General features: G+C 39.8%; 2 protein-coding genes across 2 annotated transcripts; one reads left to right on the top strand and one right to left on the bottom strand.

Annotated features, from left to right (window-relative positions):
- Positions 1 to 120: 120 nt before the first annotated feature.
- Positions 121 to 5,182, bottom strand: dnajc22 (DnaJ (Hsp40) homolog, subfamily C, member 22). Its single transcript, XM_042410412.1, has 4 exons — positions 5,139 to 5,182; positions 981 to 1,581; positions 601 to 893; positions 121 to 465 (listed from the first exon to the last, which is right to left on the bottom strand). Exons 2-4 carry the CDS (start codon positions 1,549 to 1,551, stop codon positions 289 to 291), a joined length of 1,041 nt encoding a protein of 346 aa, XP_042266346.1. The 5' UTR covers positions 1,552 to 1,581; positions 5,139 to 5,182; the 3' UTR covers positions 121 to 288.
- A 104-nt stretch (positions 5,183 to 5,286) lies between these two features.
- lmbr1l (limb development membrane protein 1-like) lies at positions 5,287 to 21,762 on the top strand. Its single transcript, XM_042408564.1, has 17 exons — positions 5,287 to 5,493; positions 11,665 to 11,749; positions 13,971 to 14,004; positions 14,352 to 14,491; positions 15,058 to 15,161; positions 15,252 to 15,375; positions 15,474 to 15,542; positions 15,628 to 15,692; positions 16,755 to 16,827; positions 16,930 to 17,016; positions 17,154 to 17,230; positions 17,349 to 17,426; positions 17,520 to 17,593; positions 17,833 to 17,923; positions 18,964 to 19,030; positions 19,227 to 19,388; positions 19,939 to 21,762. The coding sequence occupies exons 1-17, from the start codon at positions 5,431 to 5,433 to the stop codon at positions 20,022 to 20,024; spliced, it is 1,479 nt and encodes a 492-aa protein (XP_042264498.1). The 5' UTR covers positions 5,287 to 5,430; the 3' UTR covers positions 20,025 to 21,762.
- Positions 21,763 to 24,905: the final 3,143 nt, after the last annotated feature.

Genomic DNA, 24,905 nt, shown 5'->3' with positions numbered 1-24,905 from the left:
ATAGTTTAATGGTGATATTACACATGCAGCGCCACAGGGTGGCAGCAAACTGCTGTTTTTTATTCTGTGAGACACCAACTCTGCCAAGTAACCAATCACACAGCTGTGAAATGCTGTTTGTCAAGTGGAAGTAACAGGTGATGATGCCAACACAATGCCAGTCTCTGTGCATCCTTCCTATTCACCTTCCAGTGAACAGTATAAAATAATGACAGAAAAACAATGCAATCAAGAGTGTCACATCCCTGTGCAACTATGCATGCCAGTCATGAAGGAAATGAAGGGCAACTATTTGAATCGATGGGGCCTGTGTCGCTGGAGAAGGACCTCATAAGCCTCGTTGATCTTGACAAACATTGCCTCAGCATCCTTGCCCGGGTTGTGGTCTGGATGCCATGTCTTGGCCAGCTCCCTGTAGCTCCGAGTTATCTCTTCAAGAGAGGCCTCCGCTTCCAAGGATAATATCTGCAACATAGATAAGTCCAGATACTGTACAAGTTTGGAAACCACGACTATGCCGGAGTAATTTCTTAACTCACTAAAAATGTACAGAATGACATAAACACTTAACTATAACTATCTTATCATTTATAGTCTCACCTGCAGTGCCTCTCTTTCCCTCACAGTGTACTCTTTGAGCAGTATTTCCAGCATTTTCCTCCAAGCCTCCTCATAGTACCCCCCTCCAGTCAGGGCACACAAGATTCGATATGGCATCAAAAGAATGTACTCAAACACATTTCTGAGCCAAGGCAGAAACCAGAAAATATCCAGCAGTGCTGCCACACAGTCAGACAGGTAGTACAGTGTGGCTGTAGTGTTATGAAAAATACAGTAACCCAGTGGAGCAGAGAAGGCCAGCCAAGCAAGACCCAGTCTGTAAAGCCGTGGGCCTGGACAAAATACAGAGAATTTTTTTATTTTACTACATAAAATGATTCAAATATGTTATTAATATCTCACCTATAACAATATCTCACCTAGTTCCTGTGTGCTCGCAGGTGTCCGTTTGAACCTGCGGTGCTGTGCAGCCGTGACACTGGCGGCCAGGCTGATGGGAAGAGGTGATAAAGTGCTGCCATAGAATATTGGGGAAGTTATGAGACAAGCAGTCAAAGTTTTTTGGAGATCGGAGGTCTGCTGGCCGACACTGGACACCAGATGCACCCCTGCGCCCACACATAACGGCAGAACGATCAAGTAGAAGAAACGGAGGGAGTTCAGTCCTATCAGAGCCACAGTGCCAAAGTAGATCCCAACACACACCTGTCCAGCGAATCTGACAGGGCCTATAGATGGAGGGACCATGGGGGGTCTTTTTCTTTCTTTGTCTGCATCTTGATTGGCCTCACTAACATATGCAGGAATACGTATGAACTCTCTGACCCAGCCGAACCCAAATCCTCCCAGGGTTAGCATCCATAACAGGGCATGGCTGTCTCTCCCTAAATATAAATGGTGAAGGCCCACAGGTCCACCTACTGCCCACAGGGCATAGGCTACCATGACGCTTTTTACCATCCTGTGGACTCCGTGGCTCAGTCCCTGCATGGGTGAGTATTAAACATCCTTGATATGGTCCTGAAATGAAGTGACACAAAGGTTTAGTCTTATCTTCAAGTCTAAACTTGTCCTTCACAAAACTACAGTCTATAACAATTCTAACATTGATTTAGAGGTGAGTCAATCTAGCTGTCAGGGTTTTATTTGGTAGGAATTGTAGCATTTATGGTTTATTATCTGTTATCTGTTTTATTATTTCATCTATTTTATGCTTCGATTTTATATGATTGAAAACTATTTTTCGCATGTCTGTTTTCACATCACAGCAAATGTTTTGATCACATCTGCTCAAATCGCTCTCTAAACATTTTACCTGAGTTATAAGTCTGAGTTATACTGTGTGTTTCCAGGACACTCCTGTAAAAGAGATTTTTTTTTAATCTCTGCTATCTACTCCCCTGGTTAAATAAAGTTATTATGTAAGAGGGATTTAGTTCATGATGGGCATTGCCATGTCAACATTTTAAGTCATTACAAAACATAATATTCTATAATTGTCCATGTTATTACATGACAGTTTTCAGAGAAAACACATCACACTGTAATACAAAAAGTCAGACGTTAGGCACCGACTTATCTCTGTAGCAAATCCTCAGTTGATCCAACAGCTGTACCAGGCTGAGCATTCAACTAATTTACTTTACTTTTTTATACATTTATGTTCTCTTAAGTTTTGTCTAATAAAGACAAGGTTACTTACTGAGCCCATAATTTCAAGTCCTCGTCCCAAAAAATCCTTTTCAGTCCCTTCCGTAGTTAAAGTTGGTGTATGTTGTTGCAACAGTTGGACTTTGGATCTTGACATAAAACTGGCACTGCGGCCTCAACACATGATATGTATCAACATTTAGGTCCCTTGATCATCTGAACTGATTAGGTCTAAAGTCTAAAGAGGATCTTTGTGAGAGATATGGGCCACAGATGTGCCATTCTGAGAGATGATTCAAGCAGCGCCGACTTGTTCTGTCAACCTTTAATGTAATAGATGCATTGCAAACACAGAGCTACTGTAAACACAAATGACGAACCTTAAATCACCTTATCAAATTCCTATCTGCTACAATGACAAAAAACATATATATATCCCTAATGTATTATTGGAAAAAGATATGAAAACTAGTGCTGGAAGAAGTATTCAAGTTCTTTATTTACAGTTAGTAAAAGTATCAACATAGTGCAAAAATATAATTTTACAGGTACAAGACTAAAAGTACGTAAGTATTATCAGTAAAATGTACCTGAAGTATCAAAAGTAAAAGTGCTCATTATTATTATTAGTGCTATTTTTTTGTATATTAGGTATAATAATTAATTATTAACACTGGTGTATTAATGAGTTAACAGCATTTTATGTGGTCATGGAGCTCATTTTAATTATGGTGTAGTCCATCTTACTGTATAACACTATGTCATATTTCATTTGCCCGGTATATATGTTTAAAATTATGATTTGCAAAGAAAACACCTGTCAAATGAATGTAATAGAGTGAAAAGTACAACTATTTCTCAATCGTCTCAATCTCCTAGTGAAGTAGAAATATAAAGTGATAAAAATGGAGATAAAGTTCAGTAGATATAGCACAGAAGTACCCTCAAGTACAGTATTGTATTTCCACTACTGATGAAAACATCTGCGCTTAAGCAGAAAACATTAAGAAAATATAGTTGACATTACTTTGAGAGTTAATCTTTTAAGCATGTAGGCCACGATTTCACCAACAGATGTCACTACATACAGTATATTCATTATCCATTATTCAGCATTAATATGGAGTGAAATCCATGTGCACATCCTCAAGTAGTTGAACATTTTAAAGGTTTACAGATGTTTAAGTTTGTTCTAAAACAACAGTCAAGTGCCCAAATGAACACTTTTTTTTTGTTGCTGTAATCATTCCTCCTGTTCCTACTGACCATGAGGAGATCCCTTCATAATGCACTTTCAATGTAGGCCATCACTACCCACATGTAGGCCAATGTCGGTAGTGATGGGGACAAAATCCACAGTCTTCCTTCTGTACAAAATGTATTTAGAAGTTTATTGAAGCTAATATGAAGCCTCAGCCATCCAAATTAGTCAAATGTAGTCAATATCTTTCTAGGTTACTGTCTTTTTAGTGCCAGAACAAGAAAACACTGGGATTCTTTTTTAACTAAAAAAAATGCTATAAATATGGAAAATATCCACTATATTTGACTAAATCAGATGACTGAAACCATCATGTGATCATCAGAAAAAAAACTTTTAAAAACATTTTCCTCAAAATGAGGACTGTGGATTTTTCCCCCATCACTTACATTATAAACTCATTTGGAGGTGATCCTCTAATGGTCAGTATGAACAGGAGGAATGATTACAGGAAGAAAACAGTGTTCATTTGAGCACCTGACCAGTGTGTTAAGACTGAGTTGAAAAATTGTGAACCAATCCTTTAGTGTTTGATTTGACTTGGTATGTGTGGTAGTTTCAAGTTTATTGCCAAATACTTGTAAGGATGCAACGTGATGACTCGTAATGAAATTCTTAGACTCAGAGCCAACTCATAAATAAAATAAGTCAAATAGTATTATAAGTAGCAGGCGAGGGCATATGAGAGCAATACAAAAAAGGGCATATTTAATGATTAAAGTAAAACAGAATCAATCAATCAGTCAATCAATCAATCAGACTTTTTTGTATAGCACTTTTCATACAAACAAAACATAATGTAAAGTGCTTCACCCAATAAAACAATAACCCCCAATACCCTAGTGCCCCCCCCCCCCCCCCCCCCCTTTTTTTTAAATACTTTTTTATTTTATTGTCATCATGGCATTTCATACATCTTACCCATATACCTCTTATATAATCTATGTAGTGAAGACAACATTTTTTTATATTTTTTATGACATACATAAATGATGTGGGTAAGTGTGTCACCCAGTGATATGTCATACAATAAATCATACAATAAATTAAGATAACAAATAAATAAGACAATATTTACGGTACAGATTTAAATTATACAATGTTATAGTAATTCTGAATTCATAGAAAAACATCTTTGATCCTATTTCATATTTTATAATCTGCCTGCAGTGTTCTATAAATCCCTAGTTTATTCTTATATTCTACATTTCCCACCTTCTTACTTAAAAGAGGAAGGAGAACAAACAACAACGAAAAGCTGAGTCACAGATAAAGGCAAAAGGAGAACAAAACCAAAGAGAGAGAGAGAGAGAGAGAATACAAGTCTTTACTCAAAGTAAGGGACACGTAATGCTTCCCTAGTTGACTGACAGACCTAAAATGTTTAAACCACAATCCAGTAGCTTCAATTCATTGTTTTTTTGTTGTTGTTTTTTTTTTACCATATTATAGTAACTTGACCACTTGGACTTGATTTTTTTTCAAATAAATTCAAGTTCCCCCTGATTTTATAAGTTAAATATTCCATCTGATATATTTGTTGAACTGTGTCTCTCCATTTGTCAGAGAACATGTTTTTTGAAGCCATAGCGTTTATGATTGGAAACTATCATAAATTTGATCAATTAATAGTGATTATAAGGTAGTACGTAGGCTATACACATACCTTTGTACATAAAAGTGATGATGAGGCTGAGACTATTAATTATAATGATGATTGACAGCTACCTGTGGTGCCCCCCCCGCCCCCCTCCCCTCTCCGAAGCCCCGCCCCATGTGGACCCCTCCTTGCTTGGTTTTTTATCATAGCTGAGTGCAGCAGCAGGGCTAGCTCACTTGCATCCGGGCTAACCAGCCAAACATCCACGGCATTACCAAGAAGATGCCCCGTCTTTTAACTTTTTAGCTACTTCCCCCCAGTGCCTCTGAGCCTGAGGACACTGTTATGGTGGCGGAGAATGGAAACGGACGACGTGTCGGTTAGGGAGCAACTTTTCCACAACCGTGTCCGGGAGACCATAGTAAGTACTGAGCTAACGTTAATGCAAGCGTCGGTTAATATGCATATGAGGGGTCACCACTAACAATACGAGCTGCCACCTAATCATTGCTACCAAGCTAAGTCGCTTTACTTTCTTTGATTTGTACGACTCCAAGCGGTAAATGGTCGTGGCTTTGTCTCATATTTCAGCATTGAGCAGCAGTATATGTGTGATAGTGAGTTCAGCGGGAGTTTTTAAGCCACTTTAATGTTTAAAAAAAAGGCTTGTTTCGTAGTGCTTGCTTTAACTCTACTGACGTTGAATATTGCATGGATGCAGCTGGTCATTAAGGCAGCGGTGTGGCACAGGAAACAGCAAGGAGCCTATTCAGCATCTGCGGCCCCTCCATTGTTTTTCTAACGACCTGGGCCTCTTCCCAAATCTTCCTTTCTGTCATGCATTATCAGCCTGCTTCATATTTTCAGCTTTACTCTGCTGTTAATAATGCATTTTTCCCCCTGTGCTGGTCTCTCTCTGGTCAGGACTGGCTCTGGTTTGTGTAACAGTCTCTGTTGAACTTCAGACTTGCCAGACAGATCAGTACAGTTACAGCAGGGCACACAGACACTGACCTTTAACCCTAAAAAATGTACAGTCTGATCTTATGAGCAGTTAATTTCCTCAGATTGGAGATATGACTGATACAGTGTACAATGAAGGACGATATCAGATAGCTTATCTACTGTAAATAGATAATGAAAAGTAAATTATACTAGTACTTTATTTCTATTTGCATTTATTTTGTTTTATTTGCAATGACTCAATCTCAGTGAAGCCAATAAACCTTTTCACTGCAGAAAAAAACATGGGTGTAACTAATAACATTAGTAAGGACTCCCAGTTTCATGGCTCTGATACTGTCCATGCTCACTCAGTTGGAAGGGTTTACTGGGACACTTCATGTTAGTGTTATTAGTTACAGCTGTGCTCTTCCTTCTATGACAAGTCAGATGTCCGCTGTGAAAAAGGTATTTTGCTTACAATTGTAAAAAATATCAAGCAAAAAAAAAAAAAAAAAAAAATCTGAGGCAGTCCGAAATGTTTTTTTAAACTGTCAAGGCTCCACAACACCATTAGTGTTGTCTTTCTCTTTTTCTGTTTTCAAGTGGTTGGCTATGATATTTCATCATGAAGTAATTGGCGACCAGATTAAGTCCGCCTATGTTCGGTGTCACAGGCAGAACCTCTTGACAATCACAAACTCCTTTTTATAGTCTTACGGACGTCTTGTTTTACTAGCAGACACATATTTTAAATTGTGTAGTCAATCGCTATCATCAAATTAGCTTTATATGAGCAATAAATGCAGTGCCCATTGTATTCTAATGCCTTGATTTTGCCCTTGTCCCTTTCACCTAAAGACCTAATGCTATTAGTTGACACCCCCTTCTTAAGCCACTGGCTGGACTCAAGACTCCAGCTTACCATCCCTTCACAGTGCTCCCTCTCAGGCCGGTCAGCTGCCCCTGCATCTCTAGTTATTAATGGCTTTAGGCTAAGCTTATCTCAGCTGATTTTTAAAAAGATGAACATGTGGCAGAAATGTAAGTACCAGCTGTCGTGAGCTAGACATAGAAATTGACATAATAATAGTACTTAAGCAATAAATTGTGGAAGGACAGTCAAATGGTAAAAATCTGAGCTTGAATTGCAGAAAAAGGGGGAAAAAAGAGCAGTATAGATGTGAAGTGACTTTAGTCAGATACTTTGCAGCAGCACTAACTGGTGCCACATTCCTGCAAGTCAACAGCCAATCTTTCCTAATTATAAATAAAGTGAACATGTTGCAATATGTATACTGTACAGTGTGGCTCACCAAGTCCTCTTCAAATAGATGATTAAGACAAAATATAACCTTGGGAAGATTTGATTGCAGCCAAATGTTTGTCTTCTTGATTTGATGCAACATTGTAAATCATTCTGGTGAATCTACTAAGTGTAGATTAAAGAAATTATTTATGTGAGGTGATAAAACACTCAACAGTAGAGCCAGGAGTACACACCCACAGCCCGCATCTGAGCCTAGAGGGATCAAGAACGATCGATGATCAGCAGGATAGAAGGTCACCATAAGATCCTGCAGTAGAAAAATGTGACACCCGGCATCTAGGATATCTAGTCACCATGAGAAAAGGTTTTGTACCGTGTTATTAATAATAAAAGAACATGGTTGATTGCAATTTTAATGCTCCACTTCATATGTGTTGTTTATTAGGAAACACTCTCTGTAGTTTTGAGAGAAGGCAGAGGGACATAAATGATGTTTTTTTGAGTACATTGCTACTAAACTGTCAAATATTGGATGACACATCCCAGTAAAGTGATCAAAACTCTAGGCACAACATAACTGCTCACCTTCTTGAGGATTAGTATTTTGTTATTTCTGGCTGTTTAATAAATCTTGAATGGGTCTTGCCTAATCTATCCTCTTACTTATAAACAAAGGCCATCAGGCTTTGCTTGAATGCGTTGAGCTGGGCAAGAGGATAGGCGCCTCTGAAATAACACACGCTGAAGGAGTCCACTTGACATTTTGCTAAGACGTGCTGTGCCACTGCCAGCCTTCTGCTCCTTTGAGTTTCTACAGGGGACTACAAGCTTAGGCAAGATGTGAAAACATTTGTGCTTCATTGTTTGTGCTTGTATCAGCACAAAAGATGTTTAGGTCACTCTGTGCATTTTAAAAAGCTCTGCGTGAACTCTGAGCCCTGGAACTTTGTCTTCAACACAAAGATGTTCCTGTGGCTGCTGAATTTCTCTTTAATGCTTTTCTTAGTGGCCTGCCATGTGCTGCCAGATCTCAACAACACCAATCAGCACGTGTCCGCACAAACGTGGACCACAGGGTGTTTATTCTGCCCCTCCACCTATTTCTCACCCAATACCCATCCGTTGTTCCCTGCTTTTCTTTTGTTGGATTAACCGCAGCAAGCTCCTTGCCAAATTAGACGGCATTATTGAACAATTTTGCAGACTGAGCTGATTAGTTGTTATGCATGGTCCATTGTTGTTTGTATGATGCAGCTAATGTGTAACCAATGATCATTCCTACTTTCACAGTTAAAAACGCTGTGGTGTATTTCTCAACAGACTTCTGTTTAGTTTGGAAAGTTTTATAGCTTTATGTGGCATTTAAGGCATGATGCAGTCTTGTCAAGCAGGTCGAAGTACAGTGTGACAACAAGATATGTTTGACTTGCATAATTGCTTGTCCCTGTTTTAGAATTTTTGGACTCAGCCAGGGAGGTGGTAGCTGAGAATATAATAGACGCAATAAAGCAGAGAAGGTTTCTGATATCAGTTGAACTTGTCTCATGGTGCTTGTTAACACTGATCTGCACAAATGAGACAACAGCTTGTGTTTTTGTTTTCTTTTTACAAGATTTAGTCTCCGTTCTAAAGTGGGTCAACCTCTTGCAACTCCTGCAGTCAGAGGAGGGGTTCATGGTTATACCCCAGCCTGATTTGTTACTGTACCATATGCCCCAGTGATACATTATAGAATGGTCTTTGTCATGAATTTAAATTAATAAATACGTCGATGTAAATATACACAGTCTCAATAGGTTTGATGTGTCCCTTTATCATCCACAGTGCATGTATTGGATTATACCACTGTAACCTAACGCTTAATAAGATTCATTAATAGCCTCTTTGTTCTTGTTCCTGGGAACTCATTATGTTCATGTTTGTATCATTTTAAGAAACTTGTTTTACACCTGTGGGCATGTTGTTACGTTTCTGCTATTCTTCAGAAAGCCTCTCTGTTTTTGTTTGCTGCTGCTTTTACCTCAGGGACGAATTTCTACATCCTGTTAACTTTACTGAACTCCCTCTGATATGGCAACATCAGTCATGTGCATCTGTCAGTCCAACATGTTGTTGCAGAGTGAAATTTCTCCACTTGATACAAAATTTATTTCAGCCACGTTCGGCCCCAAAAGGACTGATCCTAATGATGTTGGTGATCCTGTGAGTTTTCATTGGTTATGACTCGCAAGATTTTTCACGATTAGTCAGTCAATCATTTGGTCAAGAAAACATCAGAAAATGGTGAAAAAACACCCATCACAACATCCTGGAGTCCAAGGTGACGTCCTCAAATGTCTTATTTTGTCCAAACAACAATCCAAAATCCCAAAATTTAAAATTTACGGTAATGTAAGACCAAGAAAAGCAACAAACTCTCACATTTGAGAGCCGTGAACAAGGGAATGTTTGGCATTTTTGCTTAAACAATTACTTAAACAATTATTTAATTATCAAGATAGTTGCCGATCAATTTTCTCTTGATCCACTAACCAATCAATCGATTAATTGCAGCTCTAATTCACACACTGAAATAATATTTGCATATCTGTTATATAACATGTGCATACAGATATTACAGATTATTATCTGTAACTACCTAATTATCTGTAACTAATATCTTAACACGCTAACAAAGCTGATATCGTTTTCATGTCAAATGGGATGAATGGCAGAGATGGGAAAGACTCCCATTTTTACAACTCGATATTGTTCATGTTACAGGACAACTCAAGACAGAGTTAGTGAGGGTTAAAAAACAGTACATTGATGATATATGATACAGTACTTTATCCAGTAAATGTGGGTTTTGTAACCTCATACAATGCGCGGTGTCCCTATGTGCTTGATTTTCAGGCACTTCTATATTATGAGGTACCAAGTCAGAAATATCTTGATAAGTTTTCTAAAAAGTGAATCACCCAGTCGTAATTACGAGCTGGATGTCGAAGTGAATTCAAGTTACTAGTCAGAATGTCATAATTACTGTAACTCCTGTGTGACTTGAACATGGCATGACAATGAAGAGCTGAGCCAGACTTGTGTGAGGTATCCTAAAATAACCACTGTGCAGAGATTTGATTTAGATAATAACATGGCCTTTTCTCTGATGTTACCTTCAGGCCAAACTTTACATTTTTTTTCCCAGTAGTCATTATGATCTAAGAATAGCAAAGTTATCAAATTTATGTCCATAGAAAAGCTTTGTTTTGTAGTGTGAAAAGAGCATGACAGCTTCAAAGGGACAGCAAACACGGCTGTAGACTTTTAATCGTGGATAGTAGTTACGTAGATGTCTTGTTTGTCTAAGAGAGGAACTTGTGTTGAGGTTTAATTTCTTCTTTGCACAGGAACCTTTACTGACTGATATGCAGCAGAGAGGAGTGCATGCATCCTCTCCCACACAATGGTTTTACTGTGTCCTTGAGACACAAGTTTAGCGTACAGAGATATGTTTGGTATGTGTCTCTGAACTCGATGTCCAAAAATTCAATTTGTTCGTTTGAGTGTGTGTCTGAGCAACACTTAGGTGTTTACAGATTGTACTAGACTGAATTAAGAGTCCATCTAAAATGCTTAGGTGTGGTTCTTTTATTAGTAACTGTTCTTTCATATTTTTGCATAATGATCCTGCAAACGATTAACCACAGTGTTGGGGGTGAAATGTTGAGGGCTTCACCAGACAACAGATTGCTGAGTGAATATAGGTTTAGCCTAAATTTGTTGGTAGATTTAGGGTTATGTCAGACGATGATCTTTGCATGGGGGGGCTATCTGTCACTGGTATTAACCCTCTTTTCGTTCTCTCCTTTAATCCCTCCCAGTATATCACTGTCTCCCATTTCATTCTTTGTTTGAATACAGTGGTAATCTTCAGGCTCCATCTGTCTGTCTTGGCCTTGGTAAAAAGATATTTGCAGCTATACTCAGCGGGTTTTCTGTACTTCTTTCTGTTAATCTGTATAAAACAAAATATTCTATGAGAAACATGTATCATAGCTGTGACTGTATGTTTGCTGTCTCTTTTCCCCTCACTGTAGCTTTCTGCTCTGTCTCTACCGGATCATGTTCTTGGTATCTGTGCCACATATCCACCCCCACTTTTTAAGACCTTTCAGAACGCATAGATCAGATATTTGAGCCAACCTAAATAAATATGTTGCTCATCAGTTGTGCCGGACAGAACAGGACAATTTGTTTACAGCGCTTCATTTTGTTAGTGATTATCAGCTTAAACAAGTAAAAGAAATAACACTATCTCAGTTTTTAGTCATGTTCTCAAACATGGACTGTACAAAGTGAAAATGAGACAAATAAAATTCCTTCCTGTCTCTTTTGCAGATCTGTGTGCTCCTGTTTTCATGCCTTTACATGGTGTCCTACCTCATACTTACCCACTTCAAGAAGACTGCAGAGTTTATCACAGGTGAGTTTTAAAGTCACTCTTCTTCCTGGATTTTAATAGATGCACCACATTAACGCTGCACTGTGAGAAAGACTTCCATCAAAGGCTTGTAGAGAATTGCCGGGGGGAGATTTGATGGTGTTGACAAGCTGACTGATTATATGTTATGGATTGTTTTGGTTTTTTGAGTATGAAGGCCACACTTTTCAAGCAAGCACATGTTGTCCTTTCTATTTTGAGTAAATAGACTTTTATTTATAGTCTGTGGGGGGGGTAGATGAGTGCAGGAGGCAACAGGGTCTCGTTTTAGCCTCATTTGTTTCATAAGAAAGCTCAGACAAATATAAAAAAAAAAAAAGGAATGTTACCTATTTCATAAATGTTACTCCTTTTATAAACATAATGTTCTTAATGTAATCGCACTTTTAAAGAATTCTTTATTGCATAAAAGTCTAAGTTGTATTCATCTATACATTTATGTGTACATATTTTTACATTTGAATATTTTTCCATGTTTACGTACATGTAAACATGACCTGAGTTTATACACTGCCATGATTGCAAAACACTACCCGTGGCTCTGGACGTTGGCTGGAGCAGCCCAGAGGTGTAGGAGTGTTATGCAACAAGCAACCACCTGTTCAGGCGATATTCCTGTGGATCAGGATGGTGGGGGGGCAGCGAAGAATGTTGCTACAAGATAAACACAGACCAGTACTTCTTGAGTCGGAGCTTAAGGCCCCTCTACATAGACGAAAACATCTCACACTGGATCCTTTCAGCAAACATATACAGCCAACATCATGAAACTTGGTTTGGTTTGTATTGTTTAATAAAGTAGACAGGAGCAATATAGAAAAATATGTTCTGGTCCACACAGTATTGACAATGCCACCGTAGTTTAGATACAAGTAGAGCTGCAAGGATGTCTCAATTAATCAATTAGTTGATCAGTAACTGTTGTGATAATAGAAAAATCGTTTTAGTAGTTTTGAGTTTTGGACTGTTGGTCGAATAAAATAAGACATTTGAAGACATGACTTTGGGTTTTTGGAGATTATATCTTGCATTTTTTTGCCGTTTTCTGGCATTTTATAGACAAGGCAGTTATTGAGGAAAATAATCTGAAGATTAATCGATAATGATGTAGGCTAATCGTTAATTGCAGCCCTACAAACAAACATTTACATTAGTATGAGTGTAACAAATATTCCTAATGTACTTGGATCAACAGTTCGTTCTCTATTATTAAAACAAAAAAAAATCCTGTTTAAAGTTCTTTGGGGTTACGAGTCTGTCAGTTACATAATAAATCCAATAACTTGCCACTATTGGAAGCAGATGTAGGATGTCCAACTAGGCAGGTCTCTCTGCTCCGCTGCGGCTGGGCGGGTTGGAATCTGGGGGATAGCCAGAATTTTTTTTGTTTTGTTTCTTTAAAGAAACCTGCTATGCATTAGCTCACCGTTGTAACTGTTGTCTGTGTGTCAACAGCAGTAGAGCTGTTGTGCCCTGCAGCTAAATGACGATTGTGCAATACCATTCGACAGAGTTGTTTTTGACGTTAAGGAGACAAGAACCTTTTATTTATTTATTTTTTGCTCCTCAAGCTTTACCTCAGTGTTAAATATCTATGTCAACATTTGCTCAGGAAGGAGTTAAGGTACAGTGTGCAGTGGTGTACATTAATTAGCAAAGTACAGCAGTTCTTACAGTATAGTTTTAGACATCTATACGATGTTGCATGATATTAAACAGGTTTTTAGGGTTTTACAGAGTATTTTGGGCATACACAATGTTCTTATTATGCCAGTCTTTGCAGTTCTTTTGCATTTGTAATGTAGTTTTTACAGGAGACTCTTGGCCTTGCTTGAACAGAATGTTCCTAACATGCTCTCCCCCCACTCACTCCCCACTCTGAGGCCAATGAAGCTGCTGCTTTTTTCTTTCTCATATGGACAGCCTCTACTACAGTTTTCCCCTATACATGTGTGTGTGTGTATATACCACAGTACACACCCTCCCCCCATGACAGCTTTTACCTTTGCAGTGACAACACAGACTTGCTGTCTATTAACACTTCAGCACTTCATCCGATCGCACTTAGAATGTGTTTAAACTTTCTACGATTACCAAAGTTGCAAAATAAGTCTGTCAAATTAATAATTAATAGAGGATCTAATCAGCAGTCAGTCACTTTTTTTGTAATAGATGTAATCCTTGTTTCTCTGTTATCTTTCAGATGATATTGAAGATGCCACCGTCAACAAAATTGCGTAAGTATAAACCTGTAATGATTAACTGACCCACAGCAATCTGTTCTCAGTCACTCTGATTACAGTCAGTGTGAATGGTTGAGCAGATGCCTTAGTCAACGTGACATGTGTAGTGGCCTGAGGCCCTATGACTGTAGATTTATTGCCCTGTGTCGTGTGTGCCTGCCTGTGTGTTGATGTGGTTGCTGGCTGGGTTGGGACACTCCAACGTCTCTCCGCCCTTTGTCCCTACACGCTGGCACTGTATTACCTTATCCAGCCTAGCCTTTCACCTAGGCTGTACTGCAAGGCTGAGGCTAAATACAAACACACACTTATAGCCTGTCTTTTTTTTCCCCTTCTCCTAGGCTGTGGTTGTGTACGTTCACCCTGTCTGTCGCAGTGTGTGCTGTGCTCCTTCTCCCCATCTCAATTCTGTCCAACGAGGTGCTGCTCACCTTCCCACAAAGCTACTACATGCAGTGGCTCAATGGATCTCTCATCCACGGTACATCTTATCACATTTATCAGTCTACAACACCAGAGCAACAGCAGATAATTGTAGAATTTTGTCACATAAAAGAGGACATTGCTGTTTAAAACAGGATCAGATTTAATTAGGATCCACTGGTAAATCAATACTACACAGGCTTGTGTCCAAACAGCTAATTATTATGGATAGAGTGGCTGCGATCTGACTGGGTGTATTGTTTGAGGAAAAAATGGTCCAACTGTTTACAAATATCTCAGTCAAGCTCTCCAACTCCACTGCCAATGTTTTTTTAATCGACCGAGATGTAAAATAAAGCCCTCAAATCAATCAGGCCTGTAATGCCTGAGAAGTGAGTTATAGCAGCATTTCCCATTTTTTTTGTATTAATTTTGAGCTATTGCAACAACTTGTTGATTAACACATTAGACAAGGTAGCCAGTGTTGTCATACTACTTGGCAGGAACTTTGCCGCTCCATGGTTTACTGTAGTACTGCCAAAATGCTTTGCTGCAATTTAACCCTAATAAATGTTTGCAGTGAAAAATTAATATTTCGAAAATGTACCTCTTCCTCTCTGTCAGGCTTGTGGAACCTAGTTTTCCTCTTCTCCAATTTGTCCCTGGTCTTCCTCATGCCCTTTGCCTACTTCTTCACGGAGTCTGAGGGATTCGCAGGGTCCAAAAAGGTACCAGCTTAGGTGTCCCAAAAACAAATTAATTTGACAGCATCTGTGTTTGAACTTGTCGATAACAGAAAATCTGTTTTGTGTGTCTAGGGGGTGATGGCACGAGTGTATGAAGCAGTCGTGCTGCTGTTGCTGCTGGCTCTGCTTGTGCTGGGCATCGTGTGGGTGGCATCAGCGCTCCTCCATGACAACATGGCCAGGAAGAGTCTCTACGGTGAGACACCTTCATTATACCTGAAGATCTTTTAGTGACAACTGGTTTCACAGTTTTTTTCAATATGGATGCTCAGTCTGTTCTCCTCTGATTTTCAGACCTGTGGGAGTATTACCTTCCCTACTTGTACTCAGGCATCTCTCTGTTTGGAGTGTTGCTGCTTTTGTGTAAGTCTATCTTAATCACAATTACTTCAGAGGCAAAAAACTTGACACTTGACACATCATTAAATCTGTGTTTTTGTCTTCTCAGTGTGCACTCCTTTTGGGTTGTCCCGGATGTTCAGTGTAACTGGCAGCTTATTGGTCAAACCCCGGGTGAGTGACAAACCTAATATGTAAAATTTAAAAAACAAAACAAAAGTAGAGTCTACAGCTATGCCATGGATTACTGCAACTCACTGTACCTGGGTGTTGGCCAGTCCTCTTTGTCTCGCCTGCAGCTGGTGCAGAATGTTGCAGGCAGACTCCTAACTGGTACCAGAAAAAAAAGACAACATTACATCTGTACTAGCATCCCTGCACTGGCTTCCTGTCAAATACATGACTGAATTCAAGGTTCTTTTATTTGTTTATTAAAGCCGTACATGGGTCAGCACCCCTGTACATTTCAGAACTTCTCTGCCCCTACTCCAACTCAAGGCCTCTTAGATTCTGCTTTTAACTGTTCCTCGATCGAGGCTGGTGGGATAGTAAAATAATAGAAAGTGAAATAGTCTTCTGCTTTCAATTAAATTAAATTAAATTAAATGTTCCCCCTCCACTGACACTTTCAGGACAAAACTCAAGACGTACATGTTCTCAGTGGCCTTTGGTTGCTCTTAGTGGTTTTAGTATATTTTATTTTATAATCTATTATTTTTTAATGAATTGGTCTTACAAGTTTTATTCTGTTTTCGGTTTTACATTTGTGCACATGTTTTGATATTGCCTTGCATTTTATCATTGCCATTCGTTGTTGTTTGTGCCTTTTTGCTATATTTGTACCTTTCTACTCCTGATGTCCTTTCACTCGTGACTGTTGTGCCTTTTGCTATAATTTGTACAGCCCTTTGGTCAACTCTGGTTGTTTTTATACTTGCTATATAAATAGACTTGATTTGATTTGATGCTGGCGGCTCTGTGAGGCTGTACTTGGGCACAGTGGTGCTTTGAGCTAAATGTTAACACATCTTTGTTCAGTGTTAACATGCTAACATTTGCTAATCAGCACTAAAGTCAGGATGTTTGGAATGTCACCAGTTTTGCAAATATTAAGTAATTAACCACAGTTTTGGACAAATTACATAATCATTGAGAGCCATAAAAATGCCCACTTTACATAGCGTATCCTTTGCATTTGTCTTGTGTCTGTTTTTCTAATTGATTTATCCCCCTCAGCTGTTGGAAGATGTAGAAGACACTCTGAGCTGCACCTCATTTGAAGAAGACTATCTCTCCAGGAAACTGAAATGTGAGTTGGTCGCCATGAACACACTTGTTTGCATCATCTGATTATTCACTTTAAAGCTGACTGATTGACTTTTTGCCTCTATCATGTGTTGCCTGATTGAAGGTGGCGGTACGTCATGCTGGGTCAAGCTGAACATGGAGGTGATGAAAAAAGAGTACCAGACAGCCCGGAGCAAGCGCATCGCCCTGGGTAAGATTGAGTGAACAGACTGCTCTCTGCTTGGTTTCTCTCACAGTGAATAGAGTGTATAGTCATTTGTTGCTGTAGACTCATTTGTTGTTGTCGCTCTTCTCTTTTTTTTTTTTTCCTTCTTGTTTTCCCCACAGAGATGCGTAGGAAAGCGTCCCCATGGCAGCGAAACCTGGGTTATCCACTGGCCATGCTTGTGCTCCTAGCACTGACGGTACTCTCTCTCTTTTTTTTCTTCTTTTTTTTTTATTCATTTCTTCTCACAGGCTGTTTTTACTCCCATTTATTGAGCCAGCTGTTTCTATTTATAATTGCTGTTTATGTCCCTTCAGGTGATGTGTGTACTGATGGTCTGTTTCAATGTGTTGGAGTTGCTCCTCGATGAGACGGCTATGCCCAGAGGAATGGAGGTGAGGAAAGAAATTATGAACATGTCACGCTTGATGTGCAACAACTAGTTGTCTGTGCACACTGATGATTGCTGTTTTTTGTGTGTGTTTTAGGACCCTCACCTGGGGATGGCCTCTTTCTCCATGTTCGGCTCACTGGGCGCTGCAGTTCAAGTAGTCCTTATCCTGTATCCTTTTATCCCATTCAGCTATGATTGTTTGCACAGTGTTAACTCGTCATGTCCATTTGGCTCTGACTCAGCCACTAACAGACAGTCCTTGATTGAGCAGACTGTGTGTGAAGCTGACTCATGCTGTCACATTCATACGTTTAAAAATTGATCCTTTATATTCTGGATGTTGTTGTTTACTATCTGTGTGAGTGTAACATTCTCCTTTCCTGTGTTGTCCTTAAAATGACTCTCAGCTACCTGATGGTGTCCTCAGTGGTGGGTTTCTATAGCTCTCCTCTGTTCACTAGCCTGCTGCCTCGTGCACAGGACACCAACCTCACACAGGTATGTGACAGTTAGTCTTTACATGTATGTGAAGCCCCTCTCAGACATGTCATTAATCTGATGACAATTTAACAAGTTGGTCTCATGTCTGAATAGGCACCCTGGTCACTTTTACATAAAAGTTATGACTGCAATCTAACTAGGTCGGACCCAGTAACATTTCACTGTCATTTTCAGCACAGCACAAGTCTGACTTGAATGTTGTCAGATTAACATAAATGCTGCAGCAGATTAAGGGAAAACATGCCTTGTAACATCACTGTAATGAATTTTAAAAATCTCAATCATCATGTCTTATGCACAAATCACTTTTATAAATTAGAAAACACTGTGAAAGAACCAACTAGGCTTGAGGAGATTGATCTTCTCATATCAGATCAGTCTATTAGAACGATGTTTCCCTTTGCAGTGCGACTGGAGCAGAAGAGTTAAAAATCTTCGTACAACCACAGTAATAACCAGCACGACCTCTCTCTATATTTTCAATTTTCATTCATGCCAACTGTTGAATGAATGAAACCCCAGCAAAATGCTTTACATACAAATAGGAATTAAGTCAGAGTACCGACTTAATGTCCTGTCATTCAAAGATTTTATATATACATAAGGCTAGAATGACAAATAAAGCAAATCTGAAACAGAATTGAACATGGGGGGGAAAAAGGATTCAACAGCAAAATAAGTTTTAAAATCCATCACTGATGCAACCTGTGACAGAACAGGAAAACATCTTCTTCCTTGTTATCACAACATTTTAAACTCACCACTCTCTCAATGCTCTCTGCTCCCTCTCAGGCATTAGATGCCAACTATTGCGTGAGCATCGTCTCTTTCCGTAAATGTCATGTCTGAAGAAAGCCATAAGGAACATTAACGTTAAAGTCACCTATGTCTGAATAACATGAACAGCTTGATGAAGCCTGCAATGTTACATATTCCATGTCTGAAAAGGGCTTTATGTTAAAGTGAGATATTACCATTAACTGCTGATGCACCACATTTACTCCTTACAGTAACTTCTACATTTCTGTTCCTTTCAGATAATTGCAAACTGTGTTTCACTTCTTATCCTGAGCTCAGCACTTCCAGTCTTTTCACGCACACTTGGTAAGGACATACCATAAAAACACTTCTCAAAGACTGCATGTAATATCAAGTGTTACTGTAATAGAATTTTACTTGTAGTTTTAATAATGCCCACCAGAGGGCATTTGTATGCTATTAATCCCGTAGCTGCCAGCGAGGCCCTGCTTGAGCAGTTGATTCACCAGTGGAACATTGTTATTTGCTTCCATTGTGTCAGGGATCACCCGTTTCGATCTACTGGGAGACTTTGGTCGGTATAACTGGCTTGGGAACTTCTACATCGTCTTTATGTACAACATGATGTTTGCTGGTCTCACCTCTGCCTCCCTGATCAAGACTGTCACCTGGGCAGTACAGAGAGAGCTCATCCGTGCCTTTGGTCAGTCTTTTGTTTTTATCATATGAAGCAAAACGAAAGTACTGTGCATGCATATGTTTTTGTGTCTGTGTGGGGTTGTGCTGAGCTGAAATTCATTACACATAGTTGTGTCATATGTTTTCCCCCGTTTGGCCTCATTTCCCTATGGGCTGGTCTCTTTTCCTCAGATAGAAAGAATACAATTCTTTCAGGAAAGTGTAAAGGGACAAGAGGAGAGTCAGGTCCCCTTGGGGACCTTCAGGCACACCGCCCTAGACCCCTCGCAGCACACACACCCTCTAACCCTCCACCCAACACAAACAAGCACTCAGAGCATGGACACGCCAAACACACACACACATACAAGCAGTTCCCTTCCTCATAGTACAGATAGCATCTCTGCACTGTGGCAGCTCTCCTGCACTTTCCCATTGCCTCCCAACTCACTTTTGTTCTGTGATTAATAGACTTTCTTTTCACCTAAATCATTATTTTTTCTATCTTTGCAAGTTTTTGTGCCCTACTTTGTGATTGTGCGTGATCTTATGGTCTTGTTTTCTTTTTTTCGCAGGTCTCCACAGACTGCCCTTAACTGTGTCACGCTCCACCGTCCCCTTCAGACTCCTCCTGGCCAGTGGACTGTCTAAAATCCAGTGACTTTTTTTTCTCCTCACCACTGCCTCTCTTAACCTTTAGAAAGTGAGCCACTTCAAATGTGTACCTATTGGATTAAAGGCATTTGCAATTCAGTCCCTTTGCCAGCTGGTACAAGGGTTAGGTCGGCCTGTGTGAAGAGACTTGAAGGAGACAAGTCTGTCCGCACTGTGTCCAGTGGGAGCTTTGCTTGAAGTTGTGTTTCATGACCAATATATCAGGGTCCAATTTTTTTTTTTGTAGGTATTTGACTGCAAGGACAGCTACTGGTACAAGCGGCTAGCTGAGTCATGGTTATGACTGGAACACGGGGAACAGGGATTAAAGCCATATCGGCAGTGCTGCCATGGTGGACACTGACAAAACAATCCCCCCATAGAGGATCTATTGGATAGCCGTTACTCTGATGACACATGTGAAAGTCAGCAGAGTTATTTTGAAATATTATGCTGTAGCTGTGACATAATTTCCTCTTCCTGCTCTAGGTCGATTTGAGTGTTCACTCTTTCTCAGTGGCTTCCCCACGCTTTCCTCTCCTAGGTTGTACCACTATTTTAAGATTGGGAATCTTACTTCCATGTGTTTGGTGGTCCAGTCTGTACCAATGTCAGTAAATGAGAGGAAGTTGTTATTGGGAGTAACTAGGACACAAAGTACTTTTTCTATCTATGGATCCACAGGTTACACAGAGAATATGAGGTTGAAGTAATAGTCTGGGCTACTTACAGTTGTAGAATAAAACGCATTTTCTGTGGTGGTTTGTCACTGAGCAGGGTTTTACTTTTGTACTTTTGATGACAGTAAGCTTACTGAGTCACAGTATTACTCTTTGATTTTGAAAAATACACTAAAAAGAAAGCTTTACACTTTGTCTTATGCAAGACCTTTGAATGCCATGTGACACTCACTAGGAGAAACTCGTGCCTTAGACCAATCAAACTGTGAATTATTAAGAATTTGTGTGGGGAAAGTGCAATATGTTATAAGTAAAACTTTTAACCTTTTAACTTCACTGAAAGTAATTTCTGCTTTTGGTAATGTTTCAATTTCTGTCAAGTATTTTTCATCTCCGCCCTATTGTCTTGGTGAATGTTTAGAATAATTTTGGAATATTTTCAAAAAGCAAATGTGACATCAATTCATGCAATCTTTTCTGGTGTCCCTTTTTTTAATTTTTTTTTTTTCTGATAACGTACATTTTATTGTTTTATCAGCTGTATCTCATCATTCTCAGTGTGTTGGTGATCCTGTGTCACCTTTTGCCTTTGCTGCTGTATCAGCAGGTTATTAGATGTTAGTTTGACCAGCAGGGGACAGTGTCTCTCAAACCCAACATCAGCCTCGGTGTTGTGTGGGGGTCCCTCTCTCTGGTTAGTTATTATATAGATATTATGTATGGAGCACTCTGAGGTTTACTCATTTCACTTTTTCTGGGAATTTTCTTTTGGTTTTTGGGAACAAAAAGTTTATAATGTATTGTTTTTTTTATCATTATTTATGGGCATTTCGGGATCTATACTTCACATGTCGAGTCATTACTTAAAGGATTTGAACAGTTGTTAAAAATGTTGAATGTGATACAGTTGAGACAAATCTTTAGAGTTGTTCTCAAAGATTAAAAAAAAATAGTGTTGATTGTTTACTTTTAAGATGCTCTAGTGTTTCAGATTTTCTTAAAACTGAATTTTTAACCATCATTGTTTTATGAGCAGAAAGCAATAAAATTGTCTCATGTTTTTAACTTTGTGTCTTCTTTTTGGATACACATCAAGGTGACTTTTACAGTAAACCGTTCGTTTGATGTTGTTACATTTTACGAAATGTGAAGACATCGTGACTGATCTGATGTGGCCTGTGGTGGGTGTATGTGACTGGTGTGTGGGTGTCTGTCCTCTACATCCCTCCACCCTTTTGTTGCACTTCTTTAATCAGCAGCAGAAGAAAGACATATTTTGGGCTGTCTGTCAGCGGTGTCCAGCCACGACGCCACTACAGCCATAGCCCACGCTTTCCCCGCTCCGATGCAAGTGCCAGATAAAAATCCTGCAAATCAGGGGGAGAACCGACGTTCAGTCACATTCACTCCTTCACGTCCCCACTACCCACCCACCTCCTTTCTTCCATCCTTTTTCCTTGCCTATTGTTCATTTCCTCATCTCATTTTTCTGAAGTCAGTTCAAGAAAACCCCAGCTCTGATTAATTTCTCCCTCTTGATTTTTGTTTGCATTTCTTGTTTTGTTTTGTTGGATGTTTTAATTAAGCTTATTTGGTTTAGGTTTTGTTTTGCATTGCGTTTCCTTTTCTAAAAGGAAATGAACCCAAATGTCGCCGTAACATTACTTGCACAGCTGGAGACTGGTTAAGCTCTGAGGAAGTGACACATGAGCCAGACATAAGGTGTGTTTGAGAGAAAGGTTATTGCATTATCATCATGTCTTTAAAGAATTTGTTCAATGTGATTAATGTTTGAACAAACTCAGACCAAAGCTGTCACTAGTGGGGTTAAGTGGTGATTCAGAGGGCCAACAACAACTCAAGTAATGCAATTTGCTGTCAAGTTATTAACTAAATGTCTTGGGACGTGACTTGGGAAGCAAGTGTTGGACAAAATTAAGGCATTGCCGCATAAAGCGAAGTGAATATAAACCGTTGCTGTAGTGAAATAAACAGGTTTCATGTATGTTTTTGCATTGGAATTCTCCTTGAATTTAAACAAACAATGCCACAACTGTGCCATTGAAAGTCTGTCTGGACTCCACAATGTGTTACACTTTTGAGAAATGGTGTACAATTTCTGTCAATGGTGCTTTAAGCCTTTTCGGCCTATTAGAGAACAATAGTAAAGTGAATTTAATTATTTTTGTCTATCACAGCACATTAAACACACCAACTACCCTACATTATCAATCTTAACCTTGGATTTAGTTGGGCAAACATTAGAATAGCGCCTATCCCTGCAGCAAAATATTAACGGTTGATAGCTATGCAATCAAAGTGTCCCAGCAGTCCCATTGGGTAACACACTCCATTGGACTGGTTGTCGGGCATATCGGGGACAAGGCGGGAGACGGGCAGCTTGTAATGGGATGAGATAGGCTATCTTTATTGTCAAAACATAAGAATGAAGGGGGGAAAAAGACAAAGATTAGCTTTCCTGACAGTCGGCCGTTTGAAGTTCATGCCAAAGTGCATTAGGGGCTGTTATTCCCTCGTTTGTACGCTTGCAAATACAGAACCACTCACAGGAAAAGGCGAGACTTGCTCGCTAATCAACTGATAATGGGTCACACTGTCTGTTTGCCCGCCATCCTGCGTGCACACTCACGGCACACTTGCTTCACACAGTGGACTGGCACAGGCATTTGTGATGTTGGGTAATTGTGGATGAATGGTGTGACATAGATTTTAGGGAGAAACGTGTAAAATTTGTGACAAAAGTGTACTCTGTAAGCATACAGTATCTATACAATGTCAAACAGATTTAAAGGGTCAGGTTCAAAATACAAGGTATAGCATCATATCTGACCTTTGACCTGCTTGTCTGGGGCCAGGAAGTTCCACCCTTCTCAGTCTATTGTCCACTTCAGTGCAGCATCGCCTCAACCTCAGCTTACTGGTGCTCTCTTTCAAACGCCATATCAAGGCTGAGCAAAGCAACTTAAACCCTGGACTTTACATGTTTATATTACACACATTACATCACAGTGTGTGGTACACCTGAACTCATCACATGTGCTTCTAAGTATATTCTTACTACGGTGGGTAATCATGAGCACAAAGTTACAATACATAAGCCAAGAATCATCCAGTGTGTGCAGCCACATCAGAATGTACCACCCTGCCTCTTCCTGCACTGATAACACGGTGAGAGACAGTGGAATGGTTGGTGCAGTTGTGGGTAGAGAAAGGACGTGTGTGTGTGTGTGTGTGTGTGTGTGTGTGTGTTTGGGAGAGGGGAGGAAGGTGGTTAGGTGTCAGTTCCTTGACTTTCCTTTCCCCCCCTCAACCCTCCTAACGGCCTCCATCTAAGGAAGTGGATCCTGCAGAGTGTCTATTCAGCTCCACGAGACAAGACAAACACTTGAAATGTCAAAGCCAGTAATGTTGCACACCCTACATTCTATTTTATAATGAATGTATCCATAAAGACACAGCTTAATCCTAATTTTATCCTTGGCTGCATTTGCAGTTGTCAAGTATTTGCCAATTATGAGCCTGTTTTTATTGTTCCTGTAGAGAACTCCACAGATGAAGGAAAACCTGGCTTGCAGGTATGTAACCACATGCCCGGGTGCAAGCATAAGCGTCCATTTGGAAAGAACAAAGCAGGGTAGGCTAACCCAGGCAGGAAAGATGTCATTTTCAGTTCTGTGGCTTTGCAGGAAACTCAACCATTCACTCAGCCATGTACTCCCATCCTGAAATGGGGGAGTAAACGTTAAGAGCCAGAAGGAGGCAGGAGGGAGGCAGAAGGACTGGGGCACCAAAATAAAAAAACTAATAATAATGACTTTATTTCCATCTCCAACCCGCAGATGTTTGCTTCCTTCCTTTCCCTTTCATGTCAGATGGAAATCTCCTTTCTTGTATCGCTTTGATGAGAAGCACCGGTGTGGGTAATTGTAGATATGAAAGTGTTTGTTGCTTTTTTTTGATTGAGTCATTCCCTGCATTTGTCAAAAAGGCTGATGTCTCTCATCTGCATTGCTCAGGCCAAACTTGAGCATTCCTCTGTGTTTATCATTAGGACAGGAAGATGCAGCTTCGCCTTGCCACCCCTCCCTTCAACATCCTGGGATCTTTTGGACCCTTCCCTAACAAGGATGCCTTTCCATGGTCACTGTGGAGCTCGGTGACCTTTTGCCTTAACAATATGCAAAAGC

This window comes from Thunnus maccoyii, chromosome 4 (assembly GCF_910596095.1).
Source record: "Thunnus maccoyii chromosome 4, fThuMac1.1, whole genome shotgun sequence".
Lineage (NCBI taxonomy): Eukaryota > Metazoa > Chordata > Actinopteri > Scombriformes > Scombridae > Thunnus > Thunnus maccoyii.
This window is presented reverse-complemented; position numbering and strand designations above follow the sequence as displayed.